General features: G+C 35.0%; 2 protein-coding genes across 8 annotated transcripts; one reads left to right on the top strand and one right to left on the bottom strand.

The window, feature by feature from the left end:
* Positions 1-628: 628 nt before the first annotated feature.
* On the bottom strand, positions 629-1,848 carry LOC125067784 (putative nuclease HARBI1). Its single transcript, XM_047676547.1, has 5 exons — positions 1,796-1,848; positions 1,455-1,698; positions 1,179-1,298; positions 895-1,039; positions 629-810 (listed from the first exon to the last, which is right to left on the bottom strand). Exons 2-5 carry the CDS (start codon positions 1,608-1,610, stop codon positions 704-706), a joined length of 528 nt encoding a protein of 175 aa, XP_047532503.1. The 5' UTR covers positions 1,611-1,698; positions 1,796-1,848; the 3' UTR covers positions 629-703.
* Positions 1,849-7,169: 5,321 nt separating this feature from the next.
* Positions 7,170-21,284, top strand: LOC125067595 (zinc finger RNA-binding protein). 7 transcript variants are annotated; one of them, XM_047676253.1, is made up of 19 exons: positions 7,170-7,302; positions 7,489-7,628; positions 9,094-9,266; positions 9,783-9,870; positions 11,944-12,001; positions 12,583-12,980; positions 13,659-13,954; positions 14,410-14,529; positions 14,762-14,836; positions 14,909-15,097; positions 15,173-15,258; positions 15,327-15,564; positions 15,831-15,954; positions 16,935-17,029; positions 17,923-18,018; positions 18,203-18,355; positions 18,868-18,963; positions 19,972-20,080; positions 20,341-21,284. In XM_047676253.1, exons 1-19 carry the CDS (start codon positions 7,250-7,252, stop codon positions 20,379-20,381), a joined length of 2,628 nt encoding a protein of 875 aa, XP_047532209.1. In that variant the 5' UTR covers positions 7,170-7,249; the 3' UTR covers positions 20,382-21,284. The 7 variants fall into 7 exon arrangements, with proteins under 7 accessions (XP_047532209.1, XP_047532205.1, XP_047532208.1 ...); XM_047676249.1 differs by having other exon boundaries at positions 11,908-12,001; XM_047676252.1 differs by having other exon boundaries at positions 9,756-9,870; positions 12,598-12,980.
* Positions 21,285-22,878: the final 1,594 nt, after the last annotated feature.

Here is a 22,878-nt window from a genome sequence, read left to right as displayed (position 1 = left end):
ATATGATATAATCTAAAAAGTTGTTGTCTTGTGATGAACATATTGTAGAAGTGATTGTAATAGAGCCTTTATAAATATGTTCAATTATTTCAGAATTGCAGCAGCAATCTCAAATAGTTTTCTAGTTTTAATTAAAGAAAATCCACATGCTGTAAACATTTTGGAGAATATTAATGAAACATGACATATCTAATCAATTAGGAGAAAGCGTATATCGCAAATTACCACAGACACTCTCAGTTAATAGTATTAGCCAGTGGAGTACCAGAATCTACATATTTTCTAAGAAGAAATGTGCATTGTTTCTATTTAATCAACTGCATACAGCCTAACAGTATTACCTATAGGTTGTCATATACAATTTATTATCATGATTAACATATACAAGATAGCCTTTGGTTTAGAGGATTATTATGCCAGATGATTTCAATATAATTTTAAAGCACATATTTAAAAGTCAAAAGTTATTAAAATCAGTATGTGGATTTGATATGATATGCATATTTAAAAAATATTTCTCAATACATAATATGTCTTTTTATTTATAATATGGTTTGACAAATAATAAGTCCACAAAAAAAAATGGTTTAGAAACATATCATTTAATCGAAAAATTATAGAGCTGAACTCAAATAAAACAAAGATAAATTTGGTGCCATATTAAAACTTGTCCTCCAAAAGTTCTAAGAGAATATGGTCTCTATCACATTATGGGTATATGCTGCAGTTTGTTGTAATATTCTTCAGCTCCTTCTGATACTCTGATTATAGGCGTCCTTAAATAGGGCCTTTGAGGAAAGCCTGGATCACCTTTAAACAATGTTTAATGGTATAATAGTATGCTAGGATAATTGAGTTGGAACCAAATTAGATATATGATCTTATATTAAATACTTAAGAGCCAGCATCTATCTTCCTCAGAGTGAAGCCTGAGCTCCAAATATAGTTTTATAGGGCTTTGAGCCCAGATGAAACTATTATGAGAGGCACCACCATAAGATGCATCAACATAAATTATGTTTAACTGTGCATCACATATCTGAAAAGGAATTCATTATTTTAAATAACCGTTATATTTATATGTCAAAATAATGTCATGAGAGAATTAAAGCACTTATTAAAGATGCATTAATCTACTAACAGTTGAGTATTGTTTCTTGTACCTGGTATGTACTTACTTGGTCATAATAGATTGATTCTCTTTTATCCTTATGAGATGGGAATTTTATATATTTTCTTAATATTTCTGGCAAATTAAGGGCATTGGTGAATTCCTCAAGGCATCTGGACAGTGCTGGCTGAAACATATTGTGCAGGCAGGAACCTCTTACTCGCCGCTGGTATGACCCATTACTGTAAAAGTACAGTGCGGCAAGAATTCAGATGACAAAACGAGCAATTAGGGAAACTCGATTTTTTGGCATAGACAACTTGGTATTTGCCTATTAACTTACTTTTAGTTCAATACGAATTGCATGAGACCTTTCCGTAGCCCGCAGCTTAGGAATAACGTCACTGCAGAGTTCCAAAAACGCATCTTTGTTCAATCGAAACTGTGCAATGAATTCTTTTTGAGGGAGCAACAGCTGATTACGAACATCCCGAAGCATGCGTCTCCTATTTTCAGTTGATCTTTGCGACGCTCCTTCTCCGCAAACGCTAGCAAGATCACTCTTGAGAAAGACATAATTTGCAAAACTAAAATAAAGGTAAACAGTCAATTTATAATTAAACTCTCAACTCAAATGTATTTACCAACTGTTTGAATAATGACGAAATGTTCTTTTGATTTTACCTTTTTCTGTGACAGTTGGCTTGATTAAATGTTTCAATTTTCAATTTCAATGTTAATTTGTATTTACTATTTTGTGATAGTATTTTGTTTTTGTATTTTAAAGCAACTCAACCCGTCCTTAGTGTCATTTCTATTAAAGGGTAAATAAACTGAACAGATTATAAAGTATTTTAATGCTTATGTAGCTATACTCTGTTCCAACCATAAGAGGAAAAAAGCCAAATAAACAACATTTAATAGCAAATTGACGCAATATGATTGGTTCAGACCAACCTGATCAGTCAGGTCAGTACGAGAGCTTGATTAATATATGATAATTACTATGGATTTGCGAAAAAAATGCGTTTTGAACGTCGACGATACTCATCGAAATTTTAGAAGTAAAATTAAAGTGGAAATTACTAGTTAAGTGTAATAGTATTGTATTATAAATAAATTTATGTTAATCATAAACTCTCAGTAGTGCACAATATAGCTGAGATATTAGCAAATCGCATTAAATACATAATAAATCTAAGGTTTTTTTATCTTTTTTCCTACTTCCATTGGTTAGCTGTATGTTAAATTGAATATAAACCTTTTTAATCTAATCATTCTTAAAGGTGCCTAGATTAATTGTTTCTGGACGAATATATATCAGTTATAAAATAATAACAGTTAAACAACTTTATTACTAAGCCACGTTTTATCATAATATATAATATAACATAATTATCTCGTTCATTTATTTATTTATTCATAGGTACACAAACAGAATACAATCAGAACATACATTAAAATTATGGAATTACACAATTTTGAGCTAGATTACATTCCAAAGCATGTGTACACGGCATGCTCGTATCAATTATATATCAATGTTCATGATTATGTTCTGCAATAAAAATATTCTAGGAAATAAGGAAATCAAATCTCAATCAGGAACTCAAATAAGGAAGTTTATTACAAGGCCAGCGTAAATAAATAAGAAGAATTGTCTGAACTATAGATTTAGAGTAGGATAGATACCAAAAACCATTCGATCAAGCGTGCCCAAAGTTCGTTCTTAAACAACAAAAGTTGCTATGCTCAAACTTGACACGCCGCTTTTAGTGTTTGTGTAATTGTGCCGTTAACAACAAACTGCAAAAACTCTTCTAGGGTATTAAATCGCATCAATAGAGGTAACCTGCCTGAATTTTTGTTGCTCAAATAACTATAATTAATTTTAAAATTATATTTTGATGTCCAAGTATGGCTGCGGCGACGTCATCGTAGAAACAAAAAAAATGACACACTGGGAATTTAATGTTCCAACTATTGAATGAATTCAAAATTCAACTATCTAATCAACATGCGGTATTTAACCTGTATTGAGTGTTTGGTATTGCAATGTCTATTATCGGTGCTGTTTTGTTAATTTTATCTACAAGTGTTATATCTGGTCTATTATAATGTGTAGTCTTGTCTGTTAGGATTGCTCGGTCAAAGTACAACCTGTGAGTGGTATTCTAATATAGTCTCCGGATTATATTTTTAGTTTGAACTTCAACGGGTTGAACTGGTTGACTAGATAGTATTCAATTTAATTTTAAAGCCAGCTTTTGATGTATAATTTTTGACCGATCGATTTGATCATGACGGTGCTTGTAGTTCGTCTCTGCGATACTTTTACAAGCTCCCGTGATGTGTTGTATTGTCTCCGAAGTACTGTAACATCTGTTTATTTATTGTAAATTTGGTATTTTAATGATATATCTTTATTTATTTCTGGTATTTATAATTTGATCTTGGATGGCTATCATAAACCCCTCCGTCTCTTGGAAAAGATCGCCTCGACTCAACCACTCGTTTGATGCATTATTGTCAACGTTAGGATGGTTGATATCGTGGCGGTGTCCTTCATGAAGAGATTTCAGGATCCTCCTATTTTCTTCTTATGATAATAAGAAGAGAATATCATATATTTTCTTTCTTCATAATATACAGGATTATTGGTAATTCGACATATTCCCGTTAGGAGGTAATAGGGGTGACTATTTGCGATAATTTTAACCCCCATATGCATAGTGCAAAAGTGAACCATTTGAGTTATCATGTTTTTTAGATTTTTTCAATATAAGTTAAAATTGCAACTTCAAAAATTTATTTAAAAAAAAGTATCGATTAAAATCTAATTTTTTCTTCTGATTGAGAAAAACGATTAAATACTGAATATTTTTCAATATTTAAACAATAATTATTGGTCCAAATTTAAAAATGCGAGACGGAAAACGATATTATTTCAATATATTTTTTTATTTTTTTCCCTCAAATATGCCTAAAAAACCCAAAAAAAACATTATGAAACTTGTTCTGCAGATTATTTTAAAAACATAATCGTTTACTTAGCTTTCCGAAAATGTATAAAAACTAGGAATTTATTTCAAAGCAACCGAAATAAAATGATCAGAAAGGACGCTGATGGAAATTCGTATTCGAACATGCCCGAATTCGTACTAAAAGGTCGCTCTTTAAAATTCCCACAAAATTGATTTAAAATAATATTAATAACCAATGCAAAAAACTTACTTATTTACTTAACTTACTTACTTAATACAAATTTAAAATAAAATTTAGTTACAGTTAAGATATTTTGTAAGTTCTTGCTCGAAGTGACTTCCCCTATTGCGAACGCAAAGTCGCATTCTTTTAATAAGTTATGACTTAAGTACCAAACTAGTCAAATTATTCCGCATTGTATTTGAAGCGTTCATAATTCTTATTTTTATTTGAGCCGAGATGGCCCAGTGGTTAGAACGCATGCATCTTAACCGATGATTTCGAGTTCAAACCCAGGCAGGCACCACTGAAATTTCATGTGCTTAATTTGTGTTTATAATTCATCTCGTGCTCGGCGGTGAAGGAAAACATCGTGAGGAAACCTGCATGTGTCTAATTTCAACGAAATTCTGCCACATGTGTATTCCGCCAACCCGCATTGGAGCAGCGTGGTGGAATATGCTCCAAAACCTTCTCCTCAAAGGGAGAGGAGGCCTTTATCCCAGCAGTGGGACATTTACGGGCTGCTAATAATTCTTATTTTGATTTTTTTGCGGATGACACAGACGAGACGTAATAAACTAAGGATTTCACGCATTATAAAGCGTTGTACTTTACTTAAGTCAGTTATTGTCTTATTAATAATTCGAACGAGTTGGTTAAAATAGGAATGGCATAAGAATTAATTGCTTTAGTCGTGTCTTTTCTGCGTTAAATTGGGTTTTTAACATTGCACTGATTCGATGCTTAAACTGTTTTATTAAATCTGTTTTGGTTTTACTAATTTATAGGCGTAGACTGATGATATTCCAAACATTTATATGTTTCATTTAATTCAAGTGATTCTATTTCCTCTCCGGTTTTTAGTAGATAGCAATGTAGATGATGTATATTTCCTAACTTTAACAAAATTAGTCTTACATTTATCTAAGCCAAATTCCATCTTTCTATCTTGTGAAAATACTTCGGTATAGGATAAACTTTCTAAATCTTGTTATTATTATTGAGTTAGCCTCAAATATCCTAACTTGTATCGTATCAATACATTTGATTATAAAGGCGCAGTAATTGCAGTAATTGCAAGTAATTGCAAAAAAACCGAAGAATTTTTATACCATCCATTCTTTTTTCAAAAACATATTGAATGAACTCACTAAATTAAGAAAAATGTTTATTTTCTTTATAAGCTGTATTTTTTTATAAAAGCAAAATTATTCGCTCTAATAACTTCAATAACTCATCGCTTACTTTATCCATAAAATCCCTTTATTTTTATACAATCATTCCCAGTCTTTGGTTTTCATTTCCTAAAACTTATAACGTTTCCACGCTAGTGTAATCTTCATAAAAAGTACAATTAAAATATATATTTCTGCCTCTTAAAAAGAACATCTTATAATGCCTTTTACATGCAAAACTATTTGTTCATCTCTCAATCCATTACAGTTACTTAAAAGTTCATACGACAACATTTCAAACATACAGATACACATTAATGCTATTTAGGTACTCTAAAACTTACATAGGTAACCACTATTTCTATAAAAAACAAAGCACATAAACACTCCATTTTATCGATAGGATCTCGAAATTTGAATTACTTAGCGCAGGTAATATTGAAATTTTAAAAAACCTTTTTTTTATCTGTTAGTCTAGGTTATTTACTCTTACAGTTCAGTAAAAAGTTTAATAGGACACGGTAAGTTAGCAATCTACTTAACAAAAGTTTATATGCTGACAACATAAGTTTCAGGGTGAATCTTCGTTAAGCAATGTATAAAAAATTGTCTCCGTTGTCAGCATTGTATCAGAACTCATTTTTTATTCTGGAAGAATACTCTACTACTATGGGATGCAAGTCTTGATGGAAGGCGCTGCAAAATTTTTAGTATTTCGCTAAATATTTAAAATTACTAAGTGACCAAACTTAATTCAAACAAGTTATCCGTTAAAAAGTCTCCACTCACATTTTGAAAACATTTTCCTGGCTCCAACAACGACTATCGGAATACTTGTCTTTGATATTTCAAGCCTCGTTCACTTCTACGGCCAATTGAAAAGCGAAACCAAATTGTAATCTTAAAATCTGGATGCGTTCCGAAAGGTACGACAGTACTTTTTCACGTCGGCTTATTACTTAAATTGAAACTATACAAAACACATTCCGGCCCGACATGGAATACTGCTTTCACGTCTGGTCGAGTACTCCGCAGAACGCGCTTCATTTATTTGACCGCTTTTATCGGAGAACGCTTCGAATTGTAGACGAGCTCTTTTCTCGATCGGCTCGATCCTTTCGATCCTATGAAACGTGCAAGCGTTTAAAACATCGTTTATTTACTCCTATATAAACATTTATGTTTAAGATGTCAAAATCTTCGACAAAAAGTTTTTGATCCATTAAATAAAGATTTTGGTTCATCATACGGTTTAGATAGTATTTCCAAAATATATTTTTTTAATAATTCAAGCCAAAACGGGTTTTATATATTCGGGTTGCTATATTCATATTTAGAATGCCGAAGAAAGTTCGGATATTATTAAATATTGAAGAGTAATATGAAGAGAAATAAATTTTCGGTCTCATAGTCACGTAGTATACTCCTCCACGATTTAATGTAACTCTTAATCTGTGCTTTTGCCACGTTTAGATTATTATTTATTTATTTCTACATCACTATTAACGAATAAAGGGTTTGAAGGCTCGTGGTATCTAATAAATTTCAAATCTGCGGATATGCTCGCCTATTCCTAGATTTTTCTTTGGTTTTATTAAAATTGAACGCATCTATAAAGTGAAATCCGTTTCCGCTTGCAATTATTGTCTATGCCAATTTGTCGCCATTTTTTTCTATCAAAGACAAAACGCCGGCCTTTTATTTCTCGTTTTACGCTCAGAAGTGAATGAATAGTTTCTACGTGAAAAAGTGGTAAATGATGGCAGCAAATAATTACTTTGGGTTTACCCATGGAGGAACCCAATATGGGTAAGTGATTTCGAACTAATTTATCACATTAAATGCATCTAAAAAAGTTGTAATCCAACATGAGTCGAATGTAGACTTGTGCTAGCATTTCTATGTAATCAAAATGGCGCCTGGTATGTATTGATCGCAGTTTTCGTAATAAAATAACGCGATTCGCTGACTTAACCTTAGATGTCGTAATTTTAGCGCTGCAACAGCTAGTGCAGCTTACGGCGGCCAAACGGGGTACGCCGTGGCACCGGCTGCGACCGCCGCGACGTACGGGACCCAACGTGCCGCAGCAACAGGATACGATACTGCGTATCAGGCTGCGGCCGCTACACAAGGTATGAAGAATAACTTTTTTATATTCGTAAGGTTACTAAAACAAGTCCAATCTTATCAAACATGACAAGATTTTATCATTAAAGGAACCAAAATAAGAATGGTTATTGACACAAAACGAAAAATTTCATAATCTAATTGTAGTTTATTATTGTTTGTTATGTTTACTAAAATATCCATCATGTTTAATGACCATTAAAATAAATTGATTATTTCCTAGATAAAAAGTTTTTATCATTAACCCCAATTATTATATTAAGCGGTAAATCACCCCGAGCTTGGGTAATTTTAATACCAAACAACAGTAAAATTAAAGCAATTGTTATATTTCTAAAACCTAGCTAGCAGGGAAACTATATGTGATAACCAACCTAGGGAATGTGTCAAACACTGATTTTACATAAGTAAACCTTAAATACCTGGTCCAATTTTAAACATTTTGCATAAACATTACTTGTCAGGAAAAACTATGTTACTATTTTTATATGAAATATTTTTACTCAGCAAGTTGGTTTACCAGGGCCAGATTTAGAGGTCTGAAGGTGTGACAAAAGACTGGAGGCCCTCATTATTTTCCAAATAAATAGAAAAAACAACCTATATTATTTTCATTGTATTACGTCATATGGCATATTACTCTGGGTAATGCTGCAGATATTGAATCTGTTTTTATTTTACAAAAGAGAGCAGTCCTAGAGACTACCTTCGGGATGTTTTTAACAAAGTAGGAATACTCACTGTTGCGGCACAATATATTTACAACAATATTATATATATCATAGTAACATTGATAGAATCAGTCCTCCAGTCAAAACTCTTTGATAGAATCAGTGATAATCATTGCATGTGTACAAGAAGTGACAATAAGCTTATAACGCCAAGTTTCCAACTCCGCAAAGTCAATAAATCATTCTTGGGGCAAGGTATCCGTTTCTATTCTAAAATTCCACAGATATTTTTAAGTTTGCTGATTCATAAATTCTAATAATTTATAAAAAACTGGGTAAAGAAGGCATATTATTCAAAAAAGATATATATGATAAAAAAGCGTGGAGCTAATACTTGTTGACTTCCAGGCAAGATGGATTATATATATAATAGGCATAAAATTGTATTGATAGTTCAAACATGGCTTTGTATTTTCAAATGTTGAAAAAGAGTAACTATTGAGTTGCTTGCCGATTCTTGGTAGAATCTGCATTCCGAACCGGTGGTAGCTTCACTTAATATAGTTTGTTAAATGACGATTAAAAAATATTTGTAAAAGCCTGCTTGAATGAAGTATATATTCATTTTGAAAAAAAAAACTCCTATATTAATATACATTTTATACTTAAGTCCATCGATGATTGATGATTAAGGTGATGGTGTCCTTGTATCTCTGAAATCCGGCCTCAGTTCCCTTAATTTATTATATCATAAGGCTTATCCATATCTCCTGGTGTATAAAAATTGTGTTGTGTCCAGCCGCTCACGCGCACGCGCACGCGGCAGCGGCCGCTGCTTCCGCATACGACGCCAGCAAAAGCGCGTATTACCAGCAGGCGGCTGCCGCGTATCCCGCCGCACCGCCGCAGCCGCAGCCCACCTACGACGCCACCGCCAAGCCCGCCTACTCTACGCCTGCCACATACGCACAGGTGACTGTCGATGTTAACCATACGCGGAAAAAAATATCGTATAAAGCATTTCGATCGATATCTGCGAAAGGGTAACATTGACTTCTTTTTTGATAGTTCTAAAGTAGCGTTTGTGAAATATATATCGAGCTTAATGCACTTAGTTCTGTATCTTCCTATTAATCAAATTGTTTTAGCTGTATAGTTATCTAATAAATTTTTTATTTTTTATATTTTATTGGTAATGGCTAACTCGAAATTTTACTGTTATCATAATTATAAGCCAGTTATAATTATATGATTGGTTGGCTTTAACCAATCGGATATTCATTAATCATATTCATATAATTTAAATCTAAGAGTAGGTTACATTTAAAACCAATTTAATTTTTTTCTTTGTGGATTTGCCTCTGAAGTAGTACTACTTGTGGGTTTTATACAATAAATACAAAAAAATAAACAAGCCCACATGAAGACTGGTATAAAGTTAATGTTGACCGTGTTGCGCAGGGCGCGCGCGGTTCCGGCGGCGCCAAGGCGGCGTACGGCAGCGTGTACAGCGCGCCCGCGCCCGCAGCCTCCTACCCCTCGCAGCCCTACTCCGCGCCCGCGCAGCCCGCCAAGCGTAAGTACCGTACCCTTGTATGACACTGCTTAAATTTAAAATTGATTGCCCACAAAAAGAAAACTGGCAATTTATGTGTTATCCAAATAAGTGACTTGCTGAAGAATTGAAAACAGAAATTATTGGAAATATTAATAGTTGGCGAACGAACAAACCATAAGCAATGCAAATCAAAAGAGGTGAAATTACTTACTTGCATGTATATGCAAGTAACTAATTTAAACTCTATTGACAATCACTAATAAAATCAAATTATAAATTAATTAAATAAGATTTTATGCTATATTTTAAGTATAGTTAACCCGCGACAATCCGGCAAACGTTTTGTCCGTCCGAAGATGTCAGATGATTAAATATGTATTGCCTGTGACCCCTTGCAGGGTGGAACTTATTGAGATACCTTGTAATCTGAGAAAACGAATATAGTAGCTACAACAAATAAACAAGTAAAAAAATAAAAAAAATAACAATAATTTATCTCAATAAATGTTATTTTATGTTATCATTATGGGTGGATTAAAGGGTTCAACCAAACCAATTGCCGGTTAATCGCAGGTTAGCCGTAATACTTAGTTTGTTTTATTGTCTGGTTCTGCTCTAGAAAATTACGAAATTCTAACTGGTCGCAACTTAACGACTAAATTAATGAATTAAAAGTACTTACTCAATACTTACTGTTTTTAATAAGAATATTCAAAATTGAATAAGTTTAAGAATAATTATCTGTTCAGGATAGTACTGTGCTGCACTCTATCATGACACGTAATATAAACAAACATTATATATTTTTAGCTATCAATGCTAAACTGTTTAGTTTACAGTGTTCTTCACATTTAAATATTACAAACAATCCTTATCTAAGGGTTTAAATACGTGAACAATCCTTATACTCATTTTGAATCAAAGAAACTATACATATGTAAATTCTAAATTAATCTATGGCATCAGGATAAAATTGTTTACAATTAGAGTAATTAGTGAGCACAGTGACTATAGAATAGTTGGTATTAATTTTTGCACTCTAGAAGTATTTTATAAAAAAAAATTGTATATAAAAATAATACCTATAATAATAAAAATCTGCTTTTTATATATACAATTGAATAATAATAATCATTTTATAAATAGTGTTTGTAGATAGAAGTAAGAATATCGATTCACAAGCTATTTTTTGGTTAAATCTAATTCGTTATATAAACCTCATTTAGAACTATCTAGAGCTCAAAAAATATAAAAATTTGACATGTAATTGTTCTTATCATTGAATTTAATTTCTTAGAGAATAAAGTCTTAATTCATAAGAATAAAAGGTTGAATAATCAATTAATATTTTTTGTTATTGAATATTATCACTTCCACCTACAAACGCTATATACAGGTTTTTCTAGTAGTTGTAATGGTTCTCTCAGATATACTAACTGTCATATCTGACATTACCATTCGGTTTTCTATATTAGTTCATATTACATTTATTCTTAGTCTTAATAAGTGGGGAATGTAATGTATAATGTTTTGTGTCAAATCAAAGAATATTATTTTAGTAATTTTTGTCTGTGGTATATTTTATACAATGCCTAAAAAATATTATATACATATTCCCTTCTATAGTAGTATAGTTATTTATATGTATTGGTGCTGCCACACTACATTAATAAATTATTTTAAAACATTATTGAACATTAACTTAGTGTAAATATTTACTAACATAGTTGTTGTATACCATTGTATAACTATTAGTTTTGTTATATTTATAATGCATAATGTTACATAACATGAAAACATGATAATGTTTGGTTAAATTTGTAAAAAAAAAGGAATTTTCAATAATGTCTTATAAAATTTTATAACTGCAGTGTAGTAGCACCATATAGAATATAAAAATACAGCCATACGCGATTTCGCCCTATAAATTCATGTAAATTATTAAACAAATAAATACTGACATTATTCTTAAAAGAAAATAGTATCAAGCTTGAGTAAAGAGTTGATTAATCGAATAATATAAAATTTAGAGGCGATCGCGCTATGTTGTTGTAGAGACGGCTAACAGGGGCACCTCTGCTTATGATACAGCTCTCTACAACGCGGCGACCATGTATGTGGCGCAGCAGAACAAAACGGGCGGAGGCGGGTGAGTTGAACTTCGTCATCTTTTCTGTTTAGTTTCTATAGAAATAGTTTTATTACAACGTTCTCAGGCGCATTTTAAGTTATGTTCATTCAAAGATTATTAAATCAATATTTTTTATTAAATAATTATATAAAATAGTATTGAGATCAATATAGTATCCAAAATTGTTGTAGATTATTTGTTGATGACCCGACTATGGAGATGTTCATTTATCCGCTTAAGATAAAACTAGAATACAATATATTTCCTTAGATTCTTCAAAAAGCATGGTTACAGGTTAAGTTCGGTGTGATTAGACACGAACCTTCTAAAGCATTGTTTATTCCTTAATATATTTATTAGGTTTTTATGAAACACTGCGGTACACGCTTTACGGCGAATTAATACATACATTTATTTTTCGTTAATTTTCTTTTCTAAACTTTAAAGCTACAGTGTATGCATTCACGATATTCCACCACAGTGCAATAATATCAACGTTAATCAAAGTAATACTTTTTTTTTAAATGCCTCCATATTCGGGTACACTTGCACACATAAACCGAACCGGGTGAAACGGTTGATAAAATGACGTAACGTAGCGGCGGTGGTCGCAGCGGCTGGAAGAACTACAACAAGAGTGGCGTCGGCGCTGGACTCGGGCGGAGACCCAAGCCTCCGCCCAAAGCACAGCAACTGCACTACTGCGACGTGTGTCGCATCTCTTGCGCCGGCCCGCAGACCTACAAGGAGCACCTGGAGGGACAGAAACACAAAAAGAAGGAGGCAGCTGTGAAGTTGGCGGCGGCGGGCGGCGGCGGCGGAGGAGCGCGCGCGTGCGGCGCCTCGGCCTTGCGCTGCGAGCTGTGTGACGTCACGTGCACGGGAGCCGACGCGTATGCGGCGCACGTACGTGGCATCAAGCACCAAAAGGTCGTCAAACTGCATACCATGCTGGGGAAACCCATCCCCTCCACCGAGCCCGTCAAGCTTCAGCCCGGTTAGTGATCACATTGCGAGTTAGCCGATTTTCCTTCGAATGTTACGACATGTACGTCTATTCTGTCGTTCTATGAGATCTACCGTCAATTTTAAACAGGATACACAATATTCTGTTTATAATTGAATAATTTCTTCAAGATTTCAAATAAATTAGTATATTAGATGTATAAACTCATACCGGATATGATCTCCAAATAAGAAATGTTTGTTTACAAATGGAGAACATATTTGCGATGTGCCACTGAGCTGACTCCCCTGAACGCCACAGTATCATATCTGTATTGCGCGGTCGGCAGTTGTGATTTGCTAAGTCAAATTTTCTCATCGGATCAATTTAAAAACACTCGGTACAGATATGGAGTGTGTGTTGTGTGGGCCTTTTTTATGCATCGGTACATTTATTTTCGTTACTGCATCTCAAGCACATCGCCTTCCAAAATAATAAGTTTCAAAAGTGTAATGTACTGATAAGCTTAATGTGCATTCTATAATAAAAACTAATACATGTTTCAAAATATGAAAGGTGTATCTTACACCTGACAATGGCGTAGAAGCAGAACTTCTAAAATACGTCATTTTCAAGGAAATATAATCTCGTAAAAAAGGCCCAAAAGTCGATAAACGAACGTGTCAATTTCAAACTTGAGAGAAAATTTGACTTTTCCAAATCCACTAGCCAAAAAGACCGTCGCCGGAGCGCCAAAGATCGCTTTCGTGGCGTCCGGGGGCCTCAGCACCGTGGGCTGCAGCGCCGACTGCCCGCCAGGCGACAAGGAGGACGAGCGGGAAGACGATGCCGACGCAGAGCCCGAGGTGCAGCCCGTGGGGCAGGACTACATCGAGGAGATCCGCGGGGACGACGGCAAGGCGCTCAGCTTCAACTGTAAGCTTTGTGATTGCAAGTTCAACGACCCCAACGCCAAAGAGATGCACATGAAGGGTCGCCGTCATCGACTTCAGTATAAGAAGAAAGTGAGTCACTAGTGACGTAAAATTAATGTATTCTTTAGAGTATAGTCTGTATGTAGAGTATGACCTGAAAAGAATATTCTTGATTGGCTTTAACATATATTCAAATTTTATATGTTCTGCCTGGACTGACAACAATTACCAACATTGTTCAGAAAAGTACAGAAATTAAAGCCTGAACATGAAATGTTCTTCAGAAATTACATCCATAACATTATATCTCTGTAAGCAAATAACACCGAATAAGATATTTCTTATTTAGAGCAAAGAGTTGATTGATCGTCCAATGATTACTTAGTAAAAGGTTTGAGATCTTTGTAGAGCCTGATAGCTTAAAGCTGCCAAGAGTTCCGAAGTTCCAATGATTACAAATTTAAATGAGGATTGTTGATATTTTATCCTTTTTGTGAATGTTTACAACCTACATACATTTATAATTTGTTGGGTATTATATACAGGTTCAGCCAGACCTTGAAGTTAAAGTTAAGCCGTCCATGCACCAGCGCAAACTAGCTGAGGCCAAAGCTCAACGCATGCTCGTACGCGACGAGCTGTGGGCGCGACGACGTATGCACGATGTTAGTATCGCAAAACGTCTATGCTTCTTAAATATAATATGGTTTTATGACTTAAAAAAAGCAAGCCAAGAGATAATTATATCAAAGGTGTAACATGTTATGTTAAAGGAAGAAATCAACACTATCAGTAATATCAAAATATAGTTTCACATAAAATGGTTTTAAGATTTATTAGTACAAGAAAACATTTTGTTGGAGTTAGTATTTTTATATCTGTAAATAATGTTGTCAGGGAGTTGAAGAAGACGACCGCGTGTATTGGGAGGGTGCAGACTGGTGGCGCGGACCACATCACCATCATCATCACGTGCGTTTAATATAAATATTTAACTCTTATTATAATACAAACACACATTTATATAATTATATGTACACTCAGGCTATGGGTATGGGATACGGTCCTGTCGGCCGCCGGCCCGAGACTTCGGACGACCGACACGTGCTGGCCAAGCACGCTGACATATACCCACCTGAGCAGCAGCTGCAGGACATCCAGCGCGCCGTTTCGCATACGGAGAAGGCGCTCAAGTCGCTCTCTGACGCACTCGCCGATCAGGGCAAGCTCAAGGTGAGACTTGTATTTTCATCTTCACAAGGTTTGAAATATTTGCAAAACAAAACAAAAACGGTGACTCTTCTTCAGGGACAACCTGCAAAGGTCGCAGCTAAAGTGGACGATAAGAAAGAAGAAAAACCCGAAGGGAAGGAGGACGGTCGAGATAACCAGCTGTGAGTAGTTCGCGTCTACAAATGTCGTACCAGTACGTATCACACATATAACACGTGTTTTCGCGCAGATTCTCGTTCGTGGGCGAAGGTGAGGCGGCGCCGAGCGGGTCTCCGGCAACTCCGGGGCCGGGCACAGCGGGTGCGCGCGCACTGAAGGGCGTAATGCGCGTGGGGCTTTTGGCCAAGGGGCTACTCCTGCGCGGAGACCGCGACGTGCGCCTCGTCGTACTGTGCCACGACCGCCCCACCGTCACACTGCTCAAACGGGTCGCGGCTGACTTGCCGCACCATCTCTCCAGAGTCAAGGTATGATATTATTGGTATGTTTGAAGAAGGTTGACAATATTTACAATTTTTCGGGCAAAACATGTTGCAAGTACATACATATGTGATACATATTTATAATAAAATTATGAAAATGAAAAAATTACAAATACGTAATCTTTATAATTCTTCACAGCATTCACGCATGTGCCATCGGTACTGTTTATTTTATTTAAATAAAATATTTTTTGACACTTCAAACTAATTTTAATTATCGGTACTTTTAAAATATTTAAACTTGTTTCCAGGGTTCGAGTGAGGAGCCTAAGTACAAAGTGGAGCTCTTGCCGGCAGAAGGCGCGGTGTCTGTATCAGACGGCTCTGTCAACGTACTTGTGAGCCTCACGTCCGCCATCATGCGCGAGCCCGCAGGTTAGTGAGCAAGACGTTTACCTGCCTCCACACGATGAGCGACAACTGGTTCGCTCGCCATCGACGCGGGACGGTTTCGTTATGTTCGGGTTAATACACTCACTCTGAACGTGCCATATAAACATATAAACACATGCTCATAAGCAGATGAATAGTGAAATAATACTCGGAAGAAGAAAATGACAATTCAACATTCGATGTAAAATAAAATTATCAATTATTCTCGCTTAATAAAATTGCTTTTTGTAGTAAATCTTTAATTACATTAGTTTTGCTTCAAATTAAGCAATAATATTTTACTTTACTTACTGCACAGCACTTATTACACTACCTTTCAATTTGCCTTAGATATACCTTTTTACCAATCTTCTAGTAAAATCTCATCTTAAAATACACCCGAACACTTCGAAACATGTAAATAATGTTTTTCCATTTAACATATAACACCATATTACTGTAACCATTTATAATTTAATGTAACCGGTTGTCGAAGTCGTCTATCCGCATCCTTTCCCCAAACTCTCAGAACAAACTATCTATTATAAGAAATGTAATTTATGTTTTATATCTTCACTTTATATATATTCTAATAATATTTATCGTTTAATATAAAGATAATTTGTTCAAAGTTACCGCCCGGCTTTGCCGGGCACTGTGTCGAATGCTTATTTTTAGGTGTGAGTAGGGTAAGCAGCGAGAAGAAAAGGATTTTTGATCATCTCCTATATATCACGTGCGTCGACCTCCGCAGTGGTATATTATATCTACTGAAACGGAGTAAACGATCTTCGTCCCTGTCGGCTCCATTTACACTATACTTATCTCTTAAAAAATTATGTATTCACTGGAGTCCGTCTCGTTCGATTCGACGCAAACCGCGGAAGCGAATGCGGCGGACGTTTGCGGGCCGACAGGGACTCGTTTGTCCCGTTTTTGTCGATACCTCGATGGTCAAACACCCTTTGTATTGTTGTCGCTAGAGGGTGGCGACATAAAGCGAGACGACAAGGACGTGCTCCCGCGGCAGAAGTGTTTGGACGCGTTGGCCGCCCTTCGGCACGCCAAGTGGTTCCAGGTACATTCGCCCACATTACAACGTGTGCGCACTCCCCTACTGCTGACGACTTCAACTCGATTCATGAATACCTTGCAGAGCTATGTCATTTTTGTTCATTCTTATAATTTTCTGAATAATCTTTTTGCTAAGAGGGTGGGGCAGCATTGGTAATTTAAATTCTTTATAGACGACGATTGTGGATAGCTAGATGACGTTGCTTTAGATGCTGCTCCTAAAATTATTTGGAAATTTGCATTCATATTTTACAAGAAAAAAAAAGAATTAACAAAATTATTTATTACAATTTTTGACCGCTTTATTTATAAACTGACTACAATGAATTAATTAGACAAAGGGAGTGCGCACGTATTTTTTAGTCACATGTTTATTTTTTTTTATCATTCAGAGTAGCCTTTATTTTAGTTGAAAAAACTTGCTATAACTATTCCGCTCCCTTGAACATGTGGCTACAAGTGCTCGTCGTAGGAGCGAAGCTGCGTTTCCTAGCACTCTGATAGCCGATGGGGTCGGGGGCGTAGCTAGGATTTTAATAATCATCGGTCATACGATAGGTTTTATTTAAATCGCATAACATTTTGGAATGAACGACATCGTAAAAAAATAATGTCAGGTGGAATCGGTTAGACTCGAATATCATTAACTTAAAACATATAATATAGTGCATTAGACTATCTTAGATTTGGATTCGAATCCAACAAGCGTCTACTCGATTCATATAACACCTGCCATTGTGAGGACTGCCTAGCTACGCCGAGGGCAAGTAAGGGAAACGCAGTTGGTCCTCACGTTGTAATAAGCGGGTCGCGGCCCGCGGTGTGAGTGAGAACTAAGAGCGTGTGTGGCGCGTGTGTGTGGTGAGCGAGACCGCTGACGAGTATGCTGACATGCAGGCTAGGGCGGCCAGTCTGCAGTCCTGTGTCATCATCATCCGCATCATGCGTGACCTCTGCCGGCGGATACCTAACTGGACACCTCTCAATCCATACGTGAGTACAAAATATTATCGACTGATAAGATAAGGGTTCGTCCGTATCGAAGCAACTGCACGTTAAATTAACACTTATATTATTTTTTACTCGAGAAAAGTTGACTTTTACATATACTAACGATATATAAGAAATAATTATACAACTCGTGTACAAAGCAATAAAGCTTGAGTCGTGTGTGCAGGCGATGGAATTGCTGGTGTCAGGCGTGATGCAGTCTGCGGGAGGCGCGCTGTCGCCGGGCGAGGCGCTGCGCCGCGTCATGGAGGCGGCGGCGGGCGGCCTGCTGCTGGACCACGGGCCCGGCCTGCGTGACCCCTGCGAGAAGGACCTCGTCGTGAGTCTACTACACTAATATACATAACCTACAAACAGTACAAATAAAGTTCCTTTTGCCCACTGTATACCATTATTATATATGCATTTAAACTAAAATATTTATAAGGGCAATTAGTGATTGTTAAAATTTATATCTAAATGGTTGGTTGCCTTGCTTTGGTTGACACTGACTACAGAAGTAACATAAATGTAAAGTAGTTTGTTTAAATATTTTAGAATCCACAGCTGATACAGCACCGCTTAAATGCCATCTGTGGCTTTCAAGCATTAAGGCTGTAATTTTTCCGTTGAATTGATTCTAAATAATCTCAAAAATAAATAGGAACTATTGCAAAAATATGAGTGAAGGGTAGGGTGAAAAATCAAATTTGTAATGTTAACACTATATATAATCAAAACTCGACACGGAAGTCCCAAGCAAAATTGAATCATAATATCTAACTCGAATATTGACTATGAAATTGAATAGCAAAGTGCATTTGATTTCAATTGTGTTAATGTACATTACAGGATGCTCTCGGAAACTTACCGCCACAGAAACGTGAAGACTTAACGGCATCGGCTCAGCAGTTCCTGAGACAAATTGCCTTCAGACAGATACACAAGGTATTGTAAAAATATAGTAAAGTTTATTGAAGATGTTTCGATAAATCCTGCTACTTAGTTAATTGGACTAGAAGAAAAAAACGATAATTTTCGTTGATGTGCTCTCCCTTTCTAACACTAAATTGTTACTTGTGTTGTCACTAATATGTCAGTAATACTAAAATATATATAGTCTATTCCAACCACAAGAGGACAAAAGCCAAATAAACAAAATTTTACATCGAATTAACGGGATATCAATAGTCCAGAACTTGAATAATATAGTGAAATGGCGTTGTGCTATAAATAATAAATTATTAATCAAGAACTAATAGTAGTGCACAATATAGCTTAGCAGCTATTAGCAAATCGGATGAAATGCTTAAATGTATCTAAGGTTTATTTATTTTTTTCATCTTCGATTGGAATAGACTAGTTCATTTTCTTTTTGTTTTTTTCACCCTTCTAACCGTAACACAACAATACAGTGTACTGTTATTTGGCGGTAGAATATCTGATGAGTGGACGGTACCTACCCAGACGGGCTTGCACAAAGCCCTACCACCAAGAGATTATTATTTTTGACATTTTTATGATGAAATATGATTATTTTAAGTTAATGGAAACTAAATAGATACAAAAATTTCTTTCACTTTGAAAGTAATTAATTAACTAATTTAAACTGACTTATTTTATTTCAAATTTATTCTTCAAATAAAATGGCAACTATTTTATTTTAAAAATAAATTTGAAACAAAACAACTTTATTTCAAAAATATTACTTATTTTTTACATAATTGTAGTTTGGTGTGTTATATAGATTTCACATAGGATAATAGAATATTTTAAAGGGTCTAGGTAATAGTAAATATTTTGTATGCCTAATGTAATAAGTTACAATTATTAACAATACAAGACCTTATTTATTTAAACACGTCATGTTATAAATCCATTAATATAAATCAATTACTAAGTCCTATTACTTTAGTATGAAAAAACGTTTTTTTTTTTTGTTATACATTACCGCAGGTCTTGGACATGGAGCCGCTACCGAAGGTGAAGCACGCGGCGGGCAACTGGAAGTTCCCGCGCAAGCGCAGGCGCTCCAACACTGACCAGGACCCCGACACGCCTAATGGTAGGCACTCACATTTTTATATCTTAGACTTGAAAACAGCTACATATTACAAAGATAATATGTAAACAAATTATCCTTTTCTTTTATATATTATTGCTTTCTCAGTCGTTATATCTTTCGTTACAACAATTCATTCTGCTACTATATAATAAGAACTCTGTTAGAATTCTAACATTAATAATTAAGACAATATTTATTATCTTAATTAGTTATTATTTAATATATTCGTTAGTTATTAATACATTTTTATTTATTTTCAGGCGATAACAAAGTAGTGAAGAAGGAGGATAATTCTGAATAATTATGTCAAACAAAAATCAAACATTTGAGGCGAAATCAATTTGACAATGCGTAGAGAGTTCTAATTTAAAATAAACATTCAGGTGTCTGATAAACATTTATGGAAATGAAAGTTATTTTCGATATGAAAATATACAAAACTGTATATTTGTATCAATTTTAAGTGAGATTACAATGCAATAATAAGTTGAGCACTCGCAATAGCGACCATCGACACGCGTTCCTCCGGTGGAGGTATATTTTGTGTACCGCACTATATTTAACATATATATTTGTGTCACATGCGCTATAAAATTATTATTTTTGTGACATTAATCGATCTGTCCAAAACTACAGTAATTATAGTCCAGAGCTAATTGAAGTAGAATTTAAAAAATAGCTAGAGTTAGAGTATAATCTATACATTGTAATTAGTCGTAATGTATTTTAAGCTGATTGACAGGGAAAGGCGCGAAGCGTTGCTTTGGCGAAAGACGGAGCTGGACCGGTTGGATAAGATTTTTTAATATTTTTAGAGTCACAGTATTTGACTTTAGAATATGTAGTTCCTCTTAGGCGGCCGAGGAAAGGCGTCGCATATTATTTTTTAATTATTGAATAACTCTTTGACTGTATTAAAATGTAGTCTTTATTACCCCTAGATGTGTATAGTTATTTCGTCAGTATCGTCGTTTGTGATTGGTCATACCTTGCGATTATTATTATTTTTTTCCTTTTCGCGTTAATTCAAAATTAACCATTGGTGTGATGTATATTATTTACTAGTTTTTTAGGTTCAAAAATTAGGACGACCTTTAGATATAAATATAGAAAATGTAAGATTTGTCTTCTTTTCCGACTAAGGAAAACCATTTTTGTATTTATAATATGAAACCACTTTTGAATATTAATGTCAATAAAGAATAAAAACTAATCAGTCTTTTATTTGCCAAATACTCGAACACGTTTACTAATAAAATGTACAAAATATTTAGTTTACTATAGTAACGAGAACCTATCCCATTCGAAGTATTAGAGATGAAGAAAAACAGTGCCGAAAGCTTCTGCTGCTTCGCATCGTCGTCGTCGTCTATATTAAAAAATAGTGCTTATATTGCCGGCCTTTAAGGAAAGAGTACGTTCTTTCCTTGAAGGTTCCTAAGTCGTATCGGTTCGGAAAAACCGCCGGCGAAAGCTGGTTCCATAGAGTGGTTGTGCGAGGCAGAAAATATCTTAAAAATTGCGCTGTTGTGGGTTTTTGGATATCTAGATTGTACGGGTGAAACTTAGAATTTTGACGAGATGTCCGACGGTGAAATTCAGCAGCCGGGATTAATCTAAACAATTCCTCGGAACATTCCCCGTGAAAAAATCGGTAGAAGATGCAGCCAAAGGGTCAAGCAGATCGGAAATGGCTTGATCGTCGATAATTCGAGGTGCTCTGTGTTGGATTCCTATTCCAATGGAATTAGAAATAAAGATATAACAAACTTAGATTACGAATTTCAAGCTATTTGCTAATAACTCAGCTAACTATATTGTGCCAAGAATTTATGATTAAAATGTCTTTATTTATCTCATCATCTTTCAGCCGAAATACGTCCACTGCTGGACATAGGCCTCCCCCAAAGATCGCCACAACGACCGGTCTTGTGCAGCTTACACCCAGCGGCTTCCCGCGACCTTCACCAGGTCATCGGACCACCCTGTAATATAACACTATTACACTTAGATAGTGTAATAATTAGTGGATATAGGTAGTTACCTATTTATATCCACTTTAATTTTACTTCCGAAATTCCAATAATATTTCGTCGACGTTCAAAATGCAATTTTTTCGTAAATCCATAGTGAATACTATAGATTAATCAAGCTCTCGGCCAATAAGATCGCGTCAATTTGCTGTCAAATGTTTATTTGGCTTTTCTCCTATTATGGTTGGAATAGAATATAGAACGTAACACGAAATAATTTTGAAACAAGGAAAGGTAATTAACATTGTACAACAGTAATACACATTGTGGAAAATGAAAATCCAGTAGTGAAATATCAAAACTTGAGTGATGCTCCCTTTTTCATAGTAGACTTAATAAACAGAAAAACTTAATAAAAAATATATATATATTAACCTACATGACATTATCTTGAAATCATTATTGGAAATAAATACGCAAAGTACCTTTTGATTAAGTTTTTTGCTGAGATATCTTTAAAATGTTTTTTTTATTTATATGTTAAGGAATTTTCAGTAACAAATACTAAGGGAACCTTCGGCTTATTAAATCGAGTATCTTGTTAAACAATGACTAAATATTATTAAGACAAAACCGCCATGTGCTTTCGTTGTAACTTATCTGACGCCCCTAGTGTTTCGTGCATAATCAGAGGTTTACCTTCTTCATTGTAATCAAACTCACGTGCATTCCAAAGACAAACCAAATAAGGATACTAAGCCAAATATGAACAAGAAAATAAATCCTGAATTTGATCCCTGTCCACATTCCAAGAAGACTGGCCAC

This window comes from Vanessa atalanta, chromosome 12 (genome assembly GCF_905147765.1).
Source record: "Vanessa atalanta chromosome 12, ilVanAtal1.2, whole genome shotgun sequence".
NCBI classification, from domain to species: domain Eukaryota; kingdom Metazoa; phylum Arthropoda; class Insecta; order Lepidoptera; family Nymphalidae; genus Vanessa; species Vanessa atalanta.
Note: the sequence above shows the minus strand (reverse complement) of the source record. Positions and strands in the feature narration are given on the sequence as shown.